The sequence below is a fragment of the Podarcis raffonei genome, chromosome 6, assembly GCF_027172205.1.
Source record: "Podarcis raffonei isolate rPodRaf1 chromosome 6, rPodRaf1.pri, whole genome shotgun sequence".
In the NCBI taxonomy this organism is placed as follows: domain Eukaryota; kingdom Metazoa; phylum Chordata; class Lepidosauria; order Squamata; family Lacertidae; genus Podarcis; species Podarcis raffonei.
In genome coordinates, this window is record NC_070607.1 from 24,370,146 (window position 1) to 24,393,238 (window position 23,093).

At 43.2% G+C, this 23,093-nt stretch overlaps 1 protein-coding gene across 1 annotated transcript in view; it reads right to left on the reverse strand.

Moving 5' to 3' along the window:
• ABCA4 (ATP binding cassette subfamily A member 4) overlaps positions 1-16,988 on the reverse strand; it is a 100,879-nt gene extending 83,891 nt beyond the window's left edge. Inside the window, exons 1-6 of the mRNA XM_053390974.1 lie at positions 16,882-16,988; positions 14,271-14,414; positions 7,628-7,721; positions 5,434-5,575; positions 4,251-4,387; positions 853-980 (exon numbers count right to left, since the gene is read on the reverse strand). Of these exons, the coding sequence (XP_053246949.1) occupies positions 853-980; positions 4,251-4,387; positions 5,434-5,575; positions 7,628-7,721; positions 14,271-14,414; positions 16,882-16,884 (648 nt within the window). The 5' untranslated portion in view covers positions 16,885-16,988. The remainder of the gene's footprint in view (positions 1-852; positions 981-4,250; positions 4,388-5,433; positions 5,576-7,627; positions 7,722-14,270; positions 14,415-16,881) is intronic.
• Positions 16,989-23,093: the final 6,105 nt, after the last annotated feature.

Consider the following 23,093-nt stretch of genomic DNA (forward strand, 5'->3'; position numbering starts at 1 on the left):
TTCAGGCCTCAAAAGCAATAAAGGCAACTTCTGGTAATACTTGTGCCTTAGTCATGGATTGCTTTGGAAGAATGGCCAAGTATTATGTCTCATTACCAAACCAATGGTTAAAGATTTGCTGCAAACCAGGATGTGAAACCAATAGGGTAGTTTAAGGTGGCCATGACTATATTCAAGCTAAGTCTATAGCTTTTAAGTTACTCAGCAGCAGCTGCCATTTGAACTGTAGACTGAGCAAGCATACATGTCACCTGCTGGTCAAAGTCTTTCCCACTGCTAAGATGTATTTTACTTTGTTTAAATTACAGCAATTATTTCTGCATTTGCAACCACACATTTAATTAGCGTGTGCAAATTTTATACAAGCTTGTACCCTCTCTTGTGGGGGGACACAGTTCCTCTTTTGTGGGAATGCATTTCCTCTTAAGTGATCACCTAGAAACTATTGTTTAAACAGTGTTTGCAAACCATAACTTGCGTTCCCTGTGGCTGTGTAAACATCTGCTCTGACCAGCCACATGACTGAGGCATGGCTAAAACATTTTTTCCATCCACTCAGCTTGCATAGTGAAAAGCAGGTCTCCTACACACACCTTTTGGGGGACGGAGAACAAAAATAGGCAAGATAAGCTAAGCTTTATGGGCTTCTACTATACACCTGGGATCTTAACCAGGGTTAAGAGAACAGCAATTGGTTAGCACTAACCATGGTCAAACCTTAGAGTCAACTGATTTATTGGGTTGTTAGATATGGGCTCTTTTATTCTTGAGGCTACCTATAAAGTGAGATAGGCTGCTTTAGGGACAACATATTTACATGAGCACGTTTGCTGCAATATTTACATGACTCACCTGTTCAGGTCTAACTTGAGCATTCATCAGGTGGTGAACCACCATGTCAGGAAGACGCGCATCTTCACGAAGAAACTTAGTTAGGTTCTCCCCATTTTTCAGGATGTCCTGGATTCGTATGCCTCTTCCTGGGTGAAGAAGACAAAAAGGACAAGAGGCCTATTAAAAGTTGGTACAGCATGGTAGCTTTAAGAAAGCCAGTACAGTGGTTGAGTTTGAGCTAAACCACAAATCTATTCCATGGCTTTAAGGAAACCACTGTTTCTGACTCTTGGGCACACCCCCAACTCCACTGACCTACCGCACAAGATTGTGGTAAAAAAATTGTGAGATAATGCATGCCAAGTGCTTTGAAGGCTGTGTAGACCACTATACCTTTAAAGCACATTCAAAGCATACCCTCAATATTCTGGGAACAGTAGTTTGTTAAGGGTTGCTGGGAATTGTAACTCTGGGAAGGGTAAAACTACAGTGCCCAGAATTCTTTGAGGGGGAAATATGCTTTAAAGGCAAGGGATTTTCTTGAGCAGGAACTCGGAGGGCACTGAGTTCCCTTACCTTTTAAAAATTAATTTTATGTTTGGGCCAGGGGCAGGAATAGATATATACCCAATGCCTGAGCAAAAAATAAAATAAAATAAAATCTGTAATCAATGAAGTTGTGGCCATTTCTAATCCAAATCATTGTCTGCTTGAGGTTATTAATCACATCTTACATTTAGCCACTGCCTGTGTGTGTGTGTGTGTGTGTGTGTGTGTGTGAGAGAGAGAGAGAGAGAGAGAGAGAGAGAGAGAGAGAGAGAGTCTGTGTGTCTATGGCACTGCGACTGGGCCCGCAACAAACAAACAAACAAACAACTTTCATGGTGAGTTCCCCCACCTTTCCTCCCAGAAAATATTGCCTATTACAATATTATTTAAAGAAGTTACAACTGAGGAGTTACAACTGAGGAGTTGAGACATACATAGAACAAAAGTAATCGAGATAGAGAGATTAATTTCCCAGAGCTGTTGCTCTATTCCTCTGCCTGCATTACACATCAGCTTTGTCTAAAAACACTAGTACTCGAACTAGTGGGGTTGGGTCCCCTTGGGAGAAAGTGGGACACCCAAAAGGGGAGATAAGATGCTGAGACAGGCTTTCTTCTCCCCATCAGCCAAGGCATGGGTGACACATGCCCTCTAGCAGAGGATCAACACTGAATCATGTGGGGCTGACAGCTCCCTCAATTGCCCCATCATTCTCAGCCAAATTTGGAAGAAACGTCCGCTTTGTTCCAACGGTGCTTCCTGATATGCCGTTTTAGGAAGCACCAGAAACGTTTTGCTCTATTCTGCTGCCTGATGCCAATGCAGGCCCTATCCACATCGAAATCGCTGCACAGCAGGAACCATGTGAGAATTGCTCCACACTCGTACTAGGCAGTGCTGGATAGGGAGAGAGGCAGGAGGTAGAATAAGTTTGAAATGGAGGGCAGGGGGTGAACTTAAGAAGTTTGGGAAATACTGGCCTAAAAGAAGTGCATTCATTTAAAAACAAACAGCGTTTAAGACTCTTTATTTTATTTTTAAAAAGGTGCCTGAATGTGAAATGACAGTTGTATTGCACATTACACAAGAGACTTGGCATTTGGACCACGCTTGTTTATTTTTCTGAATGTTGAATGGGGTTGGCGTGCTCATAAAATGCAGACCTGGGATTTCAAAGAATGGAAGAAAGTTCCAAAAAAAGGCCTGGAGTGTGGCCCTGGAACTGTGAGCTTCAAAGCTCTTGAGTGTTTTGTAGTTTGGTGTGTGTGTCTCTGTCTGTGTGTGTGTTTTCAGTCACTTACTCAAGGAGAAATGGTTTTGTAATCTCTTTCTTCAGTTCACCTCCCAAAGACCTGCTTCCTTGTAGGGAGTCCTGAATTCCTCCAATTAGTTTCTCATGACCAGGGCTGGATTAATCATTATGCTAAGTAAACTACAGAGTAGACTTCTCCCAATCAAGTAGGAGAACCTGCTGTGGCCTAATTTTCTAGGAGCTTTCCTAGGAGCCTATTCCTTGCAATTCTTCAAAAACCTGCAAAAAAATTGCTCAGAATATCTGCAACTGCTCTCTCATCAGAGTGGACAGAGGTAAGCAGCCACAATCTCTGACAGAACTGAGAGATTAGTAAGAATCCGTTTGCACTGTCATTTTCACCATTGATCATAAGCCTGCAAGTGGGCCAACAACCTCTTTAACAAGAAAAGCATGTCCTTAGGGAACGGTTGACCAGACATGGACTTTGTGCCGGTGCTCAACCAACTCATGAAGGCCTACACAATTTGTGACCCACCAAGCAGAATGCAGCTCACCAGCTTTACCTACCCAGGGGCGAAACTAGACTTTATTTCACCTGGGTCAAAGACCCAGTTTGGCACTCTCTGCATGCACATTTGCTTACACACACACACACACACACACACGGGGGGGGGAGGAGAGGGAGAGGGAGAGGCTGGAGCCTCAGTGGCTCCTGTCTGGAGGCTTCACCCGGGGCAAAAACACTCAGCTAGCTCCCCACCCTCTGGTAGCTATGACACTGAACCACCTACCCTTTTTTTGCAGTCACTGCAGACAGCATAAAGGTGAGGCTTGCCAAGTGCTCTTTGGCTTGATGAGTTACAATGGGGTCTCCTGTAACCTGCATTGTGACAGCGTGCTGTAGAGTTGTCTGGACTTGATGTGTCACTGACCCAGAAAATCTAACTTGTGGATGAAGGCTGCAATCCTATGCAACTGGAATGGGCAGCCTGCAGCCCTCCAGACTCAATGCCCATCAACCCCAGCCAGCATAGTCAAAGTCAGATATCATGGGAGTTGTAGTTCTACCACAGCTGGAGAGCCTCAATTTCCCCATCCCTGCTACATACATGCACACCAACCAACCTAAGCCCAATAGCAGTGTATAGAATTGAACCGAAAAGAAATTACTGTGTCTATTGACCAAATGAGTGAATGGATTACTGCTGAATTGCACAAGCTGTTGGCACAGATGAAGGGGAGTCGAAGGGTCTCAGGTTAAGAGCACTAAGGGCCAGGAAGTCTAGGAAGTGTGGCTCAAAAACACCGGGGGGACCAGACTTTCACCACTGACCGAGAAGCAAAGTCAAGCCCAAGTGAGAATCTGAGCCCACGTGAATTGTGGAAGCTGGGAGCTGAGACAGGCAGGTGGATAGGATAGTAGATGGGAAGGGAAGCAGCAGAGACCAGAGGCACCTGGGGTGAGGGATTGGGAGTCTCATTGCTGTGTCACTGGCTGTGTCCCTGGCAAAAACTGCAGGTTAATCAAGTTGAAAATGTGTGACCGCTGCTTATCTTCTGAGCAAGGAAATAATTAACAGCTTTTCTCCAAATGACAGAGAACTATTATTACCTGCAATCCTTTCAGGATTTGTCCTCATGGTTTCCATAAACTGGGTCATGGAGCGTAGTTCTTCCCAGAGTCGGCCCAGTTCTGTTGCGTGTGCATTCAGCAATAGTTCTTGAGCATCTTTGTACACTCTTGCTAAACTGAAGGTGGTGGGGGAGCATGAGGAGGAGAAAGGCTGCTTAGCATGGATTGCTGCATTTCCCAAAGGAGGTCCCCATATCATGGCAGCAGGCAGCATTGCTGGGCACATGTGCAGAGAAAGTAATCACAGCAGCCAGTTGCCTTTCCCACCAACCTGCGGGTGGGCTGTGCTACGCCTTTCTACTTACGCCCACCAACAGGGCTATGGAAAAAATATGACATATAACCCTGAGGGCAAGATAGTACCCCCTCCTTACATTTACAAGCAGGGTGACTGGACTCTTAACTTCAACCCTGGTGATGGGGCTGTGTCCTTCACCTGACCCCGCTACCATGATGGTCCCCCAGCCACACCATAAAATCAAAAGAGATTAAAACCACATTCTCCACCAGCCCCAAAGAATCCTGGGGACAGAGCTACAATCTCAACACCCTTAACAAACTACAATTCCCAGTATCCTTTGGGGGAGGCCATGTGATTTAAATGTATGCTGTGTATGCAGTCATACATACATATATATTTATAACCTGACCTTCGTCTAAATCACAGAGTGGGCAGCAACAATATTTAAAGTCACTGATAAAAAAACAGTAAGAGAAATAAGCCTGTGTCACATGAATTCTACCTAGCCTCCTATTTACCAGTTTTTTCACAGCACAAAATTGGGTCACACTTTGTGAGCTCATCAGGGGGCTGTTTTTCATGCAGACATATATCAGAGGCAACGTTAGAGAGCACAGAAACACAGGAAGGTGCCGTATACAGAATCAGAGCATTGGCTCATCTAGCTAAGTACTGTCCACGCTGACTAACTCTGCTTCTCCAGGGTTTTAGACAGGGGACATTCTTTGCCTAATTTGGGAGTTCATAGTTAATTGGCCCATTCCCCTGGAGATGCTGAAGACTGAACTGCCAGGAACTTTCTGCAAACGCCCTACCACTGAGTTACGGCCCTCAGCTACAATTTCACAGTAGAACATGGAAGCCTATAACATGGGCAGATTTCTCCCCCTCCCCAAGATGCAAGAGACGCTGTCAGCTTACATAGAATTATTGTAGTTTGATACGACACCTGGAGACTCTCCACGGGTTGGGCTTTTGAAGCAAGGATTGTTCATATTACAGAAGATGCCCTGTAGCCACGGCAGAGTTCCTGCAGAGGGCATCGCCTTGTTTGGGAAGTGACCTTGATATGAGAAAACAGGAAGAAATAAACATAGCTCAAACTGCTTACACAGATACTAACCAACTGAGCTATCCGGTGGCATATTAAATTAAGGCACATCAGTTTTCTTAAAAGGTTAATTGGAAGAGCACAACCTTCCCCAACATGGCCCCTCCAGATGTTTTGGACCAGGCATAGGCAAACTCGGCCCTCCAGATGTTTTTGGGACTACAACTCCCATCATCCCTGACCACTGGTCCCGTTAGCTAGGGATGATGGGCGTTGTAGTCCCAAAACATCTGGAGGGCGAGTTTGCCTATGCCTCTTTTGGACAATTCCCATTGACTCAGCTGTGTTAACTGGGGCTGATGGGAGTTGTAGTCCAACACTTCTGGAAGGCACCAAGTTGGGGAAGGCTGACTTAGCATTTTTTTATTTATGCATTTATTTATTTAATATATACCCTGCCCCTCCTCTCAAAGGAGCTCATTCTGTGATGAACACCACCACTTAATTCCTGCACATGATAAGCTAGCATGCCAGAGCTGATATGTGCTGTCTCTATAAGCTTCGTGTCTATTTATTTTTGAAGGAGGGGATTTTTCAAAATATGGAGTTCCACACTTGCACTCTGACAGGACAGATCAGGCACCATTCTGCGGCGTGCTTTTCCTACACATATGAATTTTAACTCCAACTTCAATAAAATTATAGTGAGTGCCCCTTTCATTTCAGCAGGAGCATAGTAAAGTCTATGCTGTATGGTTCTTAGAGGCAAAATGGATTTTGGTGGAAGGGGAAATATTCCAGTGTTTTTCTACATTGTGTTTGGTTGCAAAAGTTCAGATTTATATTCTCTTAAGTCTGAATATTTTTGCTTACCATATGAATTCTGTTTGATTTAGGAACTTTGGGGTGGGGGGAGGCATAAAATTTGGTAAGTTGGCATTTAACATTGCTACCTTAACAGCAAGGCAAGATTTAAGTTACTAAAAAGTATTCTGCCAAGTGAAATTTGAAAACATTTCAAACACATACTGTAGGTGCAAGCTAGAAATGTGTGCAAAACTTTGTTTCAGCTCCAGTGGTTTGGAAAATATTAGCTTTTGAAGTGACTAAATATACAGACAACACAAATAAGAAGAATACAATGCTTAGGGGGAAGAGTGCTTTCTCTAGAATAGGGAAGTTTTTAATATCTAATGTTTTACTGTATCTTTAATATTTTGTTAGAAGTCGCCCAGAGTGGCTGGGGAAACCCAGCTAGGTGGGCGGGGTATAAATAATAAATTATTATTATGGTTCACTTCCACAAATATTACATGGTTAAAAAATCAGATTGACATCTCCTTCCCTCTAATAACAAACCAGACTGCATTCTGACCATGGTCAAAGACAATAGGCTGGTTAGTGAGCTCAGCTGGCATGTACTTTGCGCCAATTATGTGGAAGGGAACTCTTTCAGGCGCAAAGAGATGCAGTGATGAGGGTAAAACCACAACAGTAGATTAAATGGGCAGAAAGGGACAAGCGTAGGAGTCAAGGGCAAGATGATTCATCCACATTAATCCTCTAGACCTAGTGTACTGGTGCAATATTATGGGAGCTCTAGCAAAGTATGTAATTACTTCCATCAGCAAAGCTCAAAAACATTATATCATGCCCATTGTACCTTTCTAGTAAACATTTGCTATCAAGGCCCAAGCTACAGGCCATGGGAAGATTGATAGGCTCCACCAACCTCTTTTTCCAAAGTAACAGATAGGCGATGGTAGGGAATCAGAGCAGGCACGGGGCAAATCAAATGCCATCCTAATGATGCCACCTAACATGTTCTTTCAACATGCATAGTGCTGGGGAGCTTCAGGTTGGTGGCACTCAACCCTTACCCCACAACATGCAGGACTGGCTCAAGATAAACGTTGCTGTATCTGCTTCCTTGCTTACCAGCAGGTAAAAGAAGACCTAACTTGTTGGCGTGTAACAGAAACCTAGGCCGCTTTGATTTATTCAAAGCCTAAGCAAGGAGCGTTGCATGCCAAAAGTTGTTTCCATTACCAATGATGCTCTTACATTCATGTTGGCGATAGAGTGGGTTGGCGCTCCTCAGCCAGACAAGTATAAGAAACAAGGACATAGGCCACACAAGTTCAACCAGAAGACGAAGCTGAAAAAAAGTTGGATGAGTTAATGATGTAATCTGAAGACATTGTGACTTTCACCAATCACAGAAGTGTCTGATAAAACATGACTCTGCCATCCCAGTATACAACAAAGTATTAATATGTGGCTGCTTGCAGCTCCTTGGCTCCTCCCTGGGTCTTTTTGCTGGTACACTGAGCTAAGTTAAGCCAAGGTTTGGGCTTAGCATGTTGTCTGAACCCAGACTCGTGGATAAGCTCTCTTTGTAGACTAACCATAAGCTGTAACCAAGGTTTGTTTTTGGTTATAGCTTATATTTATTGTGGAGAGAGCTTCACCACAAACCAGGGTTTAGATGACATGCCAAACCTGGCTCAGATCAGCATGGTGCAACAGCAAAAAGGTCTGGGAAAGAACAAAGCAGCTGCAAGATCCACTCTGGAAGACTGTACACTTCCACTAAGCGATGGTTTGGCTTAGCTTGATGGGAGAACAAAGTCTATGAGACAGCTGGAAAGGCTGTTCAATAGCTCAGTCTTGAGTGACAGACCAACCCATGACACTGGAGGCTACTCTATTAGGACAGATGGGACAATGCTCCATGAAACTCAGTCTTGATTCCTTCAAGCCCATCTGCCTTCTTACATATAACCAGTGCCTCTCCTTTGTCTTGGTTTTGCCATTGTAGATGTCAAAAGGAAGGAGGATGGGGACAAAAGGTAGAATGGCTTGGCCATGCCTGTCACGAGCTCTGGCTCCACTTCTCACTGGCTCTGGCTCAACCTACTGTTGGACTGCCTTCTGCCCCATCAATAAGCAACATTAACCCATGGTGTACACCTAAAATATAAAACATGAACGGGAGAAACTGGCTGCTGAAAACATGTATATCTCTACAGGGTCACTCATCAGAAAGCCATACTTGAGTGCACTCCTTGTTTAGAGCATGCCTAGCACTAAACCTGTGTTTGTCACTGTATAATGCACAAGATGGCCCTCAATACATCATCACAAAAAAGCAGAAATGGCTTTGAAAAGGATTTTAGCTTAGAGCATCCGCTTTGCATGCAGGTTTCAGGTTCAATCCTTGTCATCTTTAGATAAACTAAACAAACTCGTAGTTTGAAACATTGGAAAGCTACTGACAGTGATTTGACTATAGGTATTATTGGTATATGTTTCCTAGCTTCCAACTGTAATATAAAGATGAGAATTGTACCTGCATTTGAAAACTTAGTGTGGAATTTACTATTTTCAATTGCTCATACGCAAACTGCATATTACTTAAAATGTGTAGCTACTGCCACCCTACCCTTCTGCTCCGAGTCACTAGGTAATAGATAGTTAAAACAGATGAACGATTTGTCATCCTCATGGTTATGGTTTTCCCAGCCCATCTCTACATCCCTGGTTACTGCCTGTGGAGGGTGTGTGCAATGACTTCACACCACTATTAAATTACTGGAAGACATGATCTTAAGGAAGCGATACTCTTCCCCATGTATATTAAATGAACAGAGCAAGCCTTATGACACACCGGAAAAGGAAGTGCTCTGCATTCCAAGCACTAGCTTGTCAAAGTACAGATATCTTTCTCACCAGCTTTATATATGTTGAGTTAAGCAAGTTCAGTTCTGTATACAAATATTATCTTTGCTCAAAAGTTGATAAGGATGCAGGTGTATAAGCTTTTAGAGCTATGCTGGCCTTACATAATCATTTCACCCCCTCGTTCTTGAATATTAAAAAGGTTATTATATTAACACTAGTCCATTAAGGGTTAGAAAACAAATGAATATTCCACAAAAATAAAATAGTTCAGTGTCTGTCTTTGAGTAAAACTAGACATGACACTGTGTGAATGCATCTGGATCTCACTACAGTTATTTTTGCTCCAGTCAACTCCTGGTTAGACTACTGAAATCTGCTCAATGTGGGATTGCCCTTGAGGTATCCAGAAACTGCAAAATGCTGCCACAAGGTTCTTAACTGGAATAAGAAATTCAGAACATAGTATGCCCATTTTTTGTCTGATCTATGTTGGTTGCCAACATGGTTTGTTTATGATGATGGCTTTAACCTTTCAAACCCTAATTGACCTGGATATCTTACGGAGCACCTTATGTTCATCCCCACATCTAGCCTTGCTCCAGATCTGTCTACCATCTGACCATAGCTGTCAACTTTTCCCTTTTCTTGCAAGGAATCCTATTCAGAATAAGGGAGTTTCCCTTAAAAAAAGGAAAACGTTGACAGCTATGCACCTGACCTATGTGGAAAGCAGTCACAAGGATCAGGGCCTTCTCTGGTGGCATCCATCTTGTCAAATGGCATTCCAGGCGAGAGTCACCAACCCCTGACGCTGAATGATTTTAAGTGTCTGTTTAAGATCTATTTCTAAAAGAAAGCTTTTAGCTGACTATTTATTTTGTCTTATTGAGGCTGTCCCTTGCCGACATTTTTATTGCTGTTTTACGAGCTTTTGGTCTTGCTGTTTGTGGAATTTTTCTAGAATTGGGTCAAGTGCTGTTTCATCAAGACTTCTCCAATGTGACATTGGTGTGCTTTTGCTTTATACATTGTTATGTACTGAGTTGAATAGGATCCAAAATGCAGCAGTCTGATTGGTCCTAGAATAGGATTCAGAATGCAGCAGTCTGATTGGTCCTAAAACAAGAGGATTCAGAATGCAGCAGCCTGATTGGTCCTAGAACAATAGGATCCAGAATGCAGCAGTCTGATTGGTCCACAGGAGCCACCCAACTCAGCTCCAAGTGGAAGGGAATCCGCAACCTGATTGGCCTACAGGAGAATCCCGGAATTAGCCAATCACGTGGGGCCCATTGTGTAAATAATGTATATAAAGCAGACAGTCTGGGGGAACTTCCATTCCTCCTCATCACCAATAAAGAGCATGAAATCCACTCTCGACTCCGAGTATATTTCATACATCATTATGTATTCTATTATTTTAAGCAGCAAGGTAAAAAAAAAGAAGAAATGCTCACATTATTTCTTAAATTAAAAGAAGCTATAAAGTAGTTTGAGGAAATTAATACACAAAGCTGCCACGACATTTGGCAAACCATATTCAGATCTTTGCCTCCCCACCGACACATAAATGATAATTACTCATGCTGAGGTTATCTTGCTACACTGAATACCCACTAATTACCATCCTATGCGTCCCTTAACCACAACACTGAAAAGTTAGACCAGGCCTTGACACACAAACCAGTGCACAATAAGGTTACAATGCCACTGATATGCTGCCATACATGGGTGGTGGGGTGAGCTGTCCTAGAATTATGGCCACCTGTCCACATTACTAGAGAGCAAATCTGGGATCTTCTGGATGCAAAGTAAACTCCACCACTGAGCTATGGCCCTTTTGCTGTGGATGGAAATCTGGTGGGTTGACCGAAGGTCTAGGATGCAGCCTCATCCAAGGCATTCTTACGCAGAAGTATCTCCTACGTAGGTTTAAATCCTATGCATACTTACATGTTCAGCCCAATAGAATTTAGTAGCAATTATTTCCAAGTGTCCATCATATCAATAGCATAAGTATGCATTAGGGTTCTCTTCAATTCAAAACACACTTATTAAGGAGTAGGTCCCATTTAAGAATGTGGGACTTACTCATTAGCTATCATGGCAAAAGATTGTGCTGTTAGCCACTGTTTTAAGAACTAGTCAATGCCTGCTGTCATGCTCAACAATCCCTCCCGCCTTCTCCTCCTCCTCCTCCTCTTCCTCCTCCCCCTCCTCCTCCTCCTCCTTCTTCTTCTTCTTCTTATTATTATTAATATTATTATTATTATCACTTTACTTCAAACTATGATGAGATGGGCCCATCAAGTCTCACACATAAATCAGATTTTTTATTTTTTTAAATTGCAGCAATGTTTGCCCGAGGCTTTCTAATCTCCTCCACTCCACCCACTGGAAATGCCTCAGCAAGTGTTTTGAGTTTGGGGGCTTTGAATGAAAGGACCCAGATGTTCTAACTGGAGACAGAAATCCTTCTTCCCGATGCCTCAGGATGAAAAAAACAAAAGAGCAGTGTTTCAAATTGCCCCATTCAGAATCACTTCCTCTTCGCTGTGTTTCTCACGTACAGTAATTGGAATGCCCTCATATAATATAAACCTTGGAGGCTCTGGCGCTGTGAAAGGTGCTCTGAGCTTTCCCGCCTGATTCAGCAAAATGCCAGAACCCAGTGACTTTTCTGGATCGGATCCAGTATCTTAAAACATCTCAAGACACACAAAAAAGGTCATCTTGATGAAAAAATAAGGTCAAGGCCAGGAATTTGAAATGTTCTTTTAGAAGAGGGGAAAGGAGGGAGGTTAACAGCTTGAGGCTTCTTAGAAATGCTGCTTGTCAATGCTTTCCACACTGTATCACCAGGAAGCATGATCAGAAATACTGAGCAGTCTTTACAAAAAAGAAAAGAAAAGAAAGATGGCTCCCTTCCTTCTCCACTTTTCAAGTTTCAACTTTGTTTTATGTGTGTGTGTGTGTGTGTGTTCGTCCGTGCCTTCCAAGCCCACACCCCAAGCCCACTAAATGCCACTCCATAAAATGAGAAATCTTTGGTTTAAGATCTCACGGAGCTTGAGACTAAACAATACTAGAAACAATCATTTTGCAGAATTCTAAGCTGCCATTGGACACCACTATTAAATACGTATTGAGGCCTAAATGAAATTTTGCACGGGAGATCCATTATTGCAGAGATGGGCAGAAAGTAGGCAAAATCAGCTCTCTGCGTGATTTGTAAGAGATCCCAGAATCGTAAGAGTTGGAAGGGGCCATGAGTCCAACCCCCTGCAATGCAGGAATCTCTTGTCCAATGTGGGGCTCAAACTCAGGACCCTAAGATTAACAGTCTCATGCTCTACTGCCTGAGCCATCTCAGCTGAAGCACCAAGGATTTCCAATGTGCTGTTTTTTTAAATGACAGCAACATCCTTTTCTTTCTATCTTTCCAATTAGGCTTCTGAAACGAAGGACTATTTTGGGGGGCAGGGGGTGACTAGGAAAGGATCAGTTCTGGTACTGAAATCAAATTCATGAGCATCTGTTCTGCTAACTTAATTGTAGGTCTTCTCCAAAATAGCCAAGTTTATTAGACACGTGGAGCTGACATACTGAGCCAGAACCTGCATTGCCTAGTCCAGGACTGCTCTGCTCTGGCACTGATTGCTGCTCCAAGGTCTCAAACAGAGGTCTTTCCAAGCCCTGCTATTTAAGAGCTGTTGAAATTGGTGATGCCAAGGAATGACTCAGTCCGGAATCTGCTATATATAAAGCAGAGATGGGAAACCTATGGCCCTACGGATGTTGTTGGACTCCCAGCTCCCATCAGCCCCAACCAACATGGCCAAAAGGCAAAAGTAATGGGAGCTGAAATCTAACAGCATCTGAGAGAGAGGTGGCACAGGCCCCCCATCTCTGACGTAGGGCATGTGTTTGCTATAAAGCGACTCTCCTTTTAACCCTGGCCTTCCTAGTTTTCTGACAACACCAGCTGTGGGAAGCTCATTATTAGCTGATTGCTCTCAATGGGGATCTGGATGCACATAAAAGAATGCCTATAGCTCAGTGACTCCCAAACATTTCTCCCTGTGGACCGCTTGGAAGTTTCTGAGAGTCTTGGCAGACCATGGGATGATTTTGCTGCCTGTTGTAGCCATTGTAATGTGCTATTGCTAGATGCTCTGTGCTTTTCAATTGCTTCTTTTCTTATGTGTTGTGCTTTATTGTATTACCATTTGAATCCCACACAATTAAAATCAATATGGATATTCAGTGTGAGGGATTGAATATCCACCCCCTGTCTTCAGTTACAAATCACAAACACACTGCAGGCCCTCTAAATTAAAATTGTGGACCACTGGTGGTCTACATACACCAGTCTGGGAACCCCTGATCTAGCTAGCTCCATGAGACTCAGGTGAACATTGTGATGTGGACAGAGATGGTGCATGCACATGCTGTCCCTCTGTGTGTGAATTTCCTTTTCTGGAACAGGGCACATTTGTCTACATTTGCAGTTGAGGGTTCTGTAATTTAGCCCACAGTCTCATGGGATGCCTGCTTTCGAGTTGAGGTGCTTTTGTAGCAAGTTCCTGATCTTTGAAGAACCAAAGCACAATAAAAGATTTCAAGTATTTTGGACATTTGCTTCCTGTAGCAAAAGTCCATTTATTTTTATCTTCACAGTACTGTGTGCCACTAGATTCTCATGTAAGCATAGCTGGACCTCAAGGGGAAGTGAATCCTAGTCACCACTTCCTCTGTTGGTGGGGGCTGGTATTCTTCCTCATTGAGACTTTTAGTGACAAAACAGTCCAGTATGTTGAGTTTGTTGTTGGTGTCAGAAAACTCAACACCATGGACCTGATTCTAAAATGTACTTTGTAAAAATATCCTAGGAACAGAATGCATTAACTAACTCAGCACATCTCAGCAAAAGCCCTGAGCAAATGAACTGATTTTCCCAAAGTGATTTTAATTTCTCTTGAGCAAACTAAACGCAGTCTCTCTCTCCTTCCCTCTGGCTTACCTTCTGCCTTTTTCTCAGTATCCAGTTTTTCCATAGCAGAAGCCTGACCTGTCTGAGGAAACTCATTCTTCTTATGCATTGGCAGCATCCCAGACTTGGAGAATAGAAATCCTTTGCTGTTATCTTCTTGCAGACAGCTGAATCCTGAAAAAGAAGTGAGCTTATAAGCAGATGTTCCTGAATGGCTGCAGAACTGCAGGCTGGATTTCATTTTGTTTTGTCAAACTCAGCTATGAACCAAACTCCAGCTGAGCCAGAAGTTGGAAGCTGATAGTACTTTACGCAGCGAAACTGTGCGATCTGGAATGGCCAACTCTGCGCTTGTATCTGTGTGGTGTCAGGAGTAGGATTAATAGCAAATTGCTCTCAAACTTGGGTCTCCAGCTGTTGTTGTACTACAACTTCCATCATCCCTAGCTAGCAGGATCAATGGTCAGCCATGACAGGAGTTGTGGCCCAGCAACAACTTGAGACCCAAGTTTCAGAAATACTGTCTGCCATACCACTTCTAGGGTTAGAGACTGTAATAATTGGCTTGTTGGATCAGCTGAAGTCTATCTAATCCTACATACTGTTCCCTTTTCTGAAGCCAACCAGATGCCTGTGAATGCTCACAAGCAGCATGCTCTCAGAGTCTAGTCTGAACATAAATCTAGAGGAATATTTTTCAATGAAAAGGAATGGTGTCCCATGAACATCTCTGAAGGGATGATGGGAGTTGTAGTCCAGCAATATCTGGAGGGCTACAGGTCCCATCCCCCCAGCCTAAGGCTGCAATACACAGTTGACCTAAAGTAGCTACAGAAATCTATTGAGAGTACTTGTTTTTGTGGCTGGTCAGGAAGGAATTTGCTAAACTGCTGATCTAGGAAAGTCCCAGGCATCTGGCTGACCAAAAATTGGCTCCTATGAATTAGAATAATCTTTCAGCTGTTTGTAGGACTCTATGCTGGCTCTTAAAAGTGCTACAATACCCACCAGACATTTCTTCTCTCTAGTAATGATCACAGAAATCCTGCTTAACTTTTTTATGCTCATGTTGATCAATAATCATCCCTCCAATTGCTTGTTCTAGATTTGCAGAGTAAATCCCTGTTCACAACCCTTAAACTGCTAGCTCACCACCCCCTCACTTTTTCACCATTATAGTGCCATTCAAGTCGCAAGGGCTGGGTGGTCTCCATCCATCTATATGCCATCTTTATCACCACAGACACCTTTTCTGGACATCCTAGAAGACAAATCTTAAATTGGACCATGGGAAAACATATTTTCCTCCCGACTGCTCTTGTGAAACAATGTTGGGCTCCCAAGAGAACAGCGTTCAGATTTGAGGCATGGCAATCTGAATACGTTAACTGTGTCTTCAGTAAATCAAATGTAAAGGTAAGTTTAGAAAGTGTGTCTCCTCCTTCAACAGACTGTGGCCGCATCTGACATATGGGATTAGACAGGACAAAGATCTTCCTTAATTAAATTGTAAATCTGATTTGGAGAAGTGGGGGCTGGCTTGTTGCTGTTACCACACACCTAGGCGGTGTCTGTGACCTATTTCTGCTTTGGATAAAACAAGTGGGATTTCTGAGCTCAGCAGTGCCTGGGTTTGTTTGTTTTTAAATGAAGATGTAAATAAAAACATCCAACGAGGCACCAAGTATTTGAATTCACTACTTCCTAATTATACTGGGCAGGTAGCCCAGCAACTTACACAAGATGCTGATTTCACTTCAGTAGATAGTTTTGATATCTACTTTGTCTTTGGAGATGTCTCTCCCTCGCACACAGATATATATTATATCCCACTTCCCAAGATGTCTACTGTAAGTATGTGTCATAATTTGCTGTGACTAACTGCTAAACCTAGGATATTTCTGACCAAGTTTCATGGGGCAAAATAATTCTAGGTCAGGGGTGGGGATTTTGCAGCCCTCCAGATGTCACTGGACTTCAACTTCCATCAGCCCAGCCAGCATGACCAATGGCAACTGGGAGAGCTGAAGTCCAAGAATAGGTCCTCCATACCCTCCAACATTTTTCCAATGAAAATAGGGATGTCCCATTATTATTATTATTATTATTATTATTATTATTATTATTATTATTATTTTGCCCCAGCCACTCTGGGCCCCTGCAATATCAACATAATAAAACATTTAAAGGGCTGCCTTGAGGGGTCAGGTAACTCCATATCCTCCAACATTTAGATGTTGAAAATAGACGGCTTCTGTAAACCCAGAACTGTCACTGAAAAATAGAGACATCCCTGGGCTAGACACTCAACATTGACATTTTGCACAAACTGCATGCCATGGAGTACCTGCAATATTTGAAGACCCTTCTCCAGAGCACCCTTAACAAGTGGCATTTTACTAGTATATAGTAGCAATTTAGCATTTAGAAATGAGATTTGAGCCAAGTCATTATCGGCTCAAAAGCTTTGTGTGAGGCAGAGTGGCCATTTACACATTTCCTGCTTGGAGGGCGAGTTAGACCACCCAAAAAACAAAAGCCCACACAGGCTTTCATAAAATGTACAACTGCTCATTTATCTGTAAAGATGAACATTCTGAAACAATTGCCATAATTTAAAGATAAATACAAGATAGCTCACCATACTGTGGAAGAACAGAAAAAGAGCTCTGCTGAACCAGGCCAAAGGCCTAGCAAGCCTAGCAGCCTTTTATCACAGTGGCCAAACAGACGCCTGTGGGGAAACCTGCAAGCAGAGCTTCTGTGGAAACTAAGTACAGTACTAATTCTCTCACCTGTGACTCTCAAGCAAGTGATATTTAAAGGCATAGCTCCTTCAACAATGGAGGCCATAATATTGTAACCAAGTCATCTGTGAGCCTCACTTCACTGCCAAAATGGTGCTGTGAGGGGTGGCTTCAAGACCGCAGCTTATCCCTCCTTAGGGTTCTTTTTATCTTTACTCCTCACTTGGGCCTGATAGCCCTTCAAACAGAATACTCCTTTTCAGTGCTTTCCTCCCCTCCTAAAAAAATGTTTAGAGGTACTCTCATTTTGACTCACCATTTTATAGTTCAGAGGGGGGAAATAAATACAGTTAATGGACAAAAGTACCGTATTTTTCGCACCATAGGACGCACTTTTCCCCCTCCAAAAATGAAGGGGAAATGTGTGTGCGTCCTATGGTGCGAATGCAGGCTTTCGCTGAAGCCTGGAGAGCGAGAGGCATCGGTGCACACCGACCCCTCTCGCTCTCCAGGCTTCAGGAAGCTATCTGCAAGCCTTGCAAGCCCGGCGGGAGGTCCCGCGGGCTCACAAGGCTTGCGGGCAGCAGCCTGCAGCCCCGGCAAGTGTCCGCAAGCCTTGCGTGCCGGCGGGAGGTCCCGCCGAGCGCGTGAGGCTTGGGGCGGCAGCCTGTCGCCCGAAGCACGGGGAGCCCTCCGGAGGGCTCTCCGTGCTTGGGGCGAGTGTCTGCAAGCCTTGCGCGCCCGGTGGGAGGTCCCGACGGGCGCGCGAGGCTTGGGGCGGCAGCCTGTCGCCCGAAGCACGGGGAGCCCTCCGGAGGGCTCTCCGTGCTTGGGGCGAGTGTCTGCAAGCCTTGCGCGCCCGGCGGGAGGTCCCGATGGGCGCGCGAGGCTTGGGGCGGCAGCCTGTCACCCGAAGCTTCGGGCGAGTGTCTGCAAGCGTTGCGCGCCCGGCGGGAGCTCCCGCCGGGCGCGCAAGACTTGGGGCGGCAGCCTGCACCCCGAAGCATGCGGAGCCCTCCGGAGGGCGCCCCGTGCTTCGGGCAGGTGTGCGCAAGGCTTGGGGCGGCAGCCGCGGCTGGGGGGGGAATAAATTTTTTTTATTCATTTCCCCCCCCCAAAAAACGAGGTGCGTCCTATGGGCCGGTGCGCCCTATAGAACGAAAAATACGGTACATAGATTCACTAACTGTTTAGGGGTATGCGTACCCCTGCATGCCCCCCAGAAAAAAAACACTGCTTTCAAATAGAAGGCTGTCTTCTGTAAAGGGATCAATTCCAGCTAGTGGGCTGCATGCTAAAGTCCCCCCTTCCTCACAGATCCTCTTGGGACCTCTTGCTAGTTCCCCTGCCCTCAGAGGCTCAGGGTAGGGGTGGCCTGGGAGAGGGCATTCTTTGTGGTGGCTTCTTCATAATACAGCTTCCGGAAGATTCCAAAGATGCACCTCTTTATCCTGCCTTTTGACACTTGAGGTGTATATATTTTTAGATCCCACCTTATTTTTTTAATTATTGTAAGTTGCTTTAGACCATTTTTAACATTGCTTTGATGTTGGAACCCATCATGGGACCTTAAGGCAAAGGGTGAGAAATCAGTAAATAATCATCTGAACCTGTGCCTTAATTAGGGGCGGGATAGATGTGGCCTTTCTTCCCAACTTTGTGACGACCCCTTAGTTTGTTTTTGGAAGTCTATGTAGGCATGATTCGGCTAAAATTGTGAGGAAGCAGAGAATGGGGGCTTGTACATTCATTTATTTACCTACCTTCTCCAGCTCCCAATATCTAAACATAGTTTGGAGGTGCGGAAACATGGGGTCAAATGCAACATTGCGCTGATGTAAATTGTTTGATTTGGTTGTGCATTTTTTATGTTTTATTTCATGACTACTTTTGTTATGCTGTAGTTACGTATTTTTTCATGTTGTAAGCCATCGTGAGTATGGTGTGGAAAGGCGCCACACAAATAAAATTATTTATCTATATGTATGCATGTGAAAGGAGAGTAAGCATTGAGAGCTTGTCTTTAGTGGCTAGAACTGAGGAGAGCTTTTTGTTATATCAGATTTGGGCAGCAGAAGCAGCACCTGAAATGTTTGTGACATTCATGAATTGGAACAAAGATGCCTCTTGTTTTCACAACTGAAGGCAGGGGTGGGACACTTGTGGCCCTCCAGATGTTGTTGGACTCCAGTTCCCATCAGTCCCAGCCAGAATGGCCAATGGACAAGGATGATGGGAGTTGCAGTCCAACAACACCCACAACTTTCCTCACCTTGACCTATGGGTAGCATTTTGCTAGGTTAATGTTATCACTGACATGTAGCTAGCCAGCCAAATGGGCCTGAGGGCATGTCTTCATTCAGCCATGTCTGCATCCCATTTTGGCATAGGGAAACTATCACACATTTTTAAATGATTGACATATAAGGCTAAATGTGGTTCAGCAGGTAATCTGTAGTGCTCTAGGTCACACATGGTTTTAGGAACAATGGGGTGAACTTCTCCAGTACCAGAGGCAAGAACAGACCATCTTCCAGCGTCATGCATCCTTTTCAGATGAAGGAATACTGGCATTGGAAACTTTTCAAACAACTGTAACACAGTGACATGGTGACCTGTAACTACTAACATCTTTTATTCTAAAGGTTCAGAAACTAGTGTGGAAAGGTTGCCAAAACCACCTGGATTCACGCCATGACTTGGGTCCAGGATGCACTGGGCAGCTTTTGGCAGCCACTACCCTTACCTTCTCAGGTATGCTGTACACTCAGATGCTAAATTAAATTCATTAAATGCTATTAATAAATCATAGGTGAAGACCATTTGAAGTTTAGAGAGAATTGTGTCTTTCTCAATGTGGAACTCATATAACAAAAAGTGCTACAACACTTTTAGGATTCATCCCAGGGAACTATACAACTGGCCCCATCCAAAAGATGTTTGTGATACAGCTTGTGGATCTATTGTTCCAAGGACTGAAAAGAGAGAGAGAGAGAAAAGTCCTAGCGGGTGCACTCTCTGGATGTGCTCTTGGTATTGAATAACATTGGTACAGTATTGAAAAGCATTCATCTATGGATTTCTGAGCATTCCATCTAGCTAGGTAAGGCTCTTTTTTGGAGGACGTATACAAAAGTCAAATTATGGTAGAGCAATCACCAAGGTATTTTAGTCCTATGCCCAAATTACGTTCCCAGGACCAAGAAAATTTCTTTCACCAAATCTGTTATAGAGGAATTGCTGCTGTTAGATGAGGTCACCATAAATAGCATCTAATAAATATGTAGGTGATCAGAATCCATTCTTTGTATTTCAGATCAAACTTGTTAGCTGTTTTGTCTATTTAACAACTTACTCAGAGGGGTAAGAAAGAAAGGTGGCCTATAGATATAAATACATAAACATGACTTTTCCTGGTCACATCAAAACGAAGCGTACAGATTTGTTTTTAATGTTTACCATTTGCATGATGGCTGATTTAAAAGCCTACAGTGCTCTTATCTTTGTTTTATACTGCGATTTTGCTTTTATAAATATATTTTTATTCGTTATCAGATTTAAGAGCAGCTTATGGTACCTTATATGTTAAAATCCAAACATATCCAGTTTTGACACTCATCGTATTATAGAAATGAGGGGGTCTTAAAAAAACAAGAGTGCTCAATTAGGAATACGACAACAAATTGTCTTCAAGCTTACCTCATTTGTGATGAGATCTCCATCAAAGGCATTGCATTGCTGTGAGAACTGAAAGAGGTTTTGAAAGGAAGTCCAGCATGACTGCAGAGGAATGCATCTCAGGAACAGTGAGCACTTACAAAATAATACAGCTCAGTTGTAAGGAGATTGCTTTAATCCTCAGCTTCATGTGGGGCAGCTCTGTTTTCAGAGTTTAAGCACCATTGCATTAGACACAAACACTGCATAGCGCATATGTTGGAAAAAGTTTGGACTTCTCATAATATTTATTTGTAGATCTAAACTAATGTTGTGTTTTAACAAATATTATTTGAGGCTATGGCTTCAGGAGCTCTCTAAACCCCTGGAGGGAAAGAAAAGAAAAACCCAAAACCAAGCACGCACACACATTTGTCATGACTAATTAGGTCAGGAAGTTATAGAAGCCAGTACCCCGTCAAAGTCTCAGAGGCACTTGGTGAGTTCAGTGTTAAGTATATAGAATGTAATTACCATGCAAATCTGACAGCGGTGGCTTGTTGTGCCAGCTCTACAGCACACAAGTTCTAAACACACATTGGCACTCATGTTCCTGCACAGCTGACGTAATGGCAATGTTAAAATGGCAAGCGAACTATGATAACATCTCTGTGTTGAGAGTTGTCCAGATTTAGCAGAGCTAAAGGAGCCTGAGACCCTATTACAACAGTGTTAAGACTTGACCTTCTGCCAGTCATTTCCTTCTCAGCCTAACCTACCTCACAGGGTTGTTGTGGGATTTAATGAGGAGCACCTTGAGGTCCTTGGAGGAAAATATGAGATATGAATACATTAAATAAACAAAGAGGAGCTCTGAGGCTGGGGAGTCAATCCTAGAACACACCAAAGTTGGAAAGATGGGATGGAAAAAATTGAGCAAAGGAAAAGGGAATATTATGTTCAGTAACAAGGCAGAAAACTCAATAACTAAGTAGATGGCAAACAACAGGTTTCAGAAACTTCACCAGTGACCCTTTCTCCCAATGGACTGGACTGAAAATCAGAGCTCTTCCTTTTGGACAAGGCCCCCTTTTCCATGTATTTTCTTTAATATTATTTGCAGACTTCCTTCTGACATTAATGTGGCTAGACTATAGTTTACTGGCTGGAAAATTGGACTATGGGTGCAGGAGAATGGGATTCTAGCCTTGTCTCAGACCTTTCCTGAAGCTTATATTTACCTTCTTATCATGTACACAGACAGCTTTTTATACCAGCATATTCACCAAGCAAGGGGTAAGGACAGTCTGAAGTTTACAGTTGGTTGCTAGAATTTGCTTTTCCCATCAGATGCAGGAGAGAGATGTGTTTTGCCACCTAATGGGTGCATATCTAGGAGAATACATGCTTCAATGTGCGTTTCCTACAATATAGCTTTTAAATTTTAGTCTAAATTCTGTTACTTTATGTGATTTTGATTTAAATATAGTTACAGGGCAGATTACTCTGAATGTACCAAGGGTTTCAGCGTTTTCCTCTTCTAGCTACCGTGCTTAATAAAGGTTACACTGTAGAATATTGTTTTTCAATAAATTTTGGCAAAACTGCTGGCTCTTTTGTGACACAGCCCGTTTATTAACACACAAGCCCTGTCTAGTGCTGATATTTACACTGATGCAACATACTTCATTTCAGTTCCCTGCAGTTAGTTCATGTTTTTCCCTACACAGAGATCAATGTTTATATGGGAAATAGTATTTTTGAAATAAATTTCAGTTAAGGGTGTAACTTAGCTGTAACTACAATTATCTGAAAGTGCAGCCCATACATTCACACTATATGGATATTATATAGTACACTGCACAGCAAGATGATTTCAAGTCATAATAAAGGTAATGTTTTCCAGCTGTGGAAAAAGTACACCAAACTCACTAAAAGTAACAGTTGGTTTGTATGAATCTTGCACATTAACCAACCACGCACATTTTAATAACTTAATCTTAGTGCAGAAGAGTTTGCAACAACTGGCAAGTCACAGAATGTCAGTCCCGATTGTGATTGGTGTCCAATCAGTAGTGCTTTGAGCTTTCTGTTCAAAGCTGCTTGTTGAGGAAATGCAGTGTTGCATGGAACTAACCCTGTAATTAAGAAAGGCCAAATAAATTTGAGTCAGTCACTATTTTTTTCCCCCGGAGTGGGGAGTAGTTTCTTAACTAGTCATACTCCATTTTCAACAAGGCCTTTTGGTTGGGGATAGATACCACAGGCTGCATGGTTCATGAAGAAATCTATATTGCTTTGCAAATAAAGGAACTCATGACAATCACATTGACATGCATTATCTGATTGAACTACTGCAGATACGCAATAGCATCAGAAAGCTGACTTGATGTGTGTGATTGAGTGGTTGTCATATTGCTTCAATTGAACTGATGCTTAAAGAATTGCC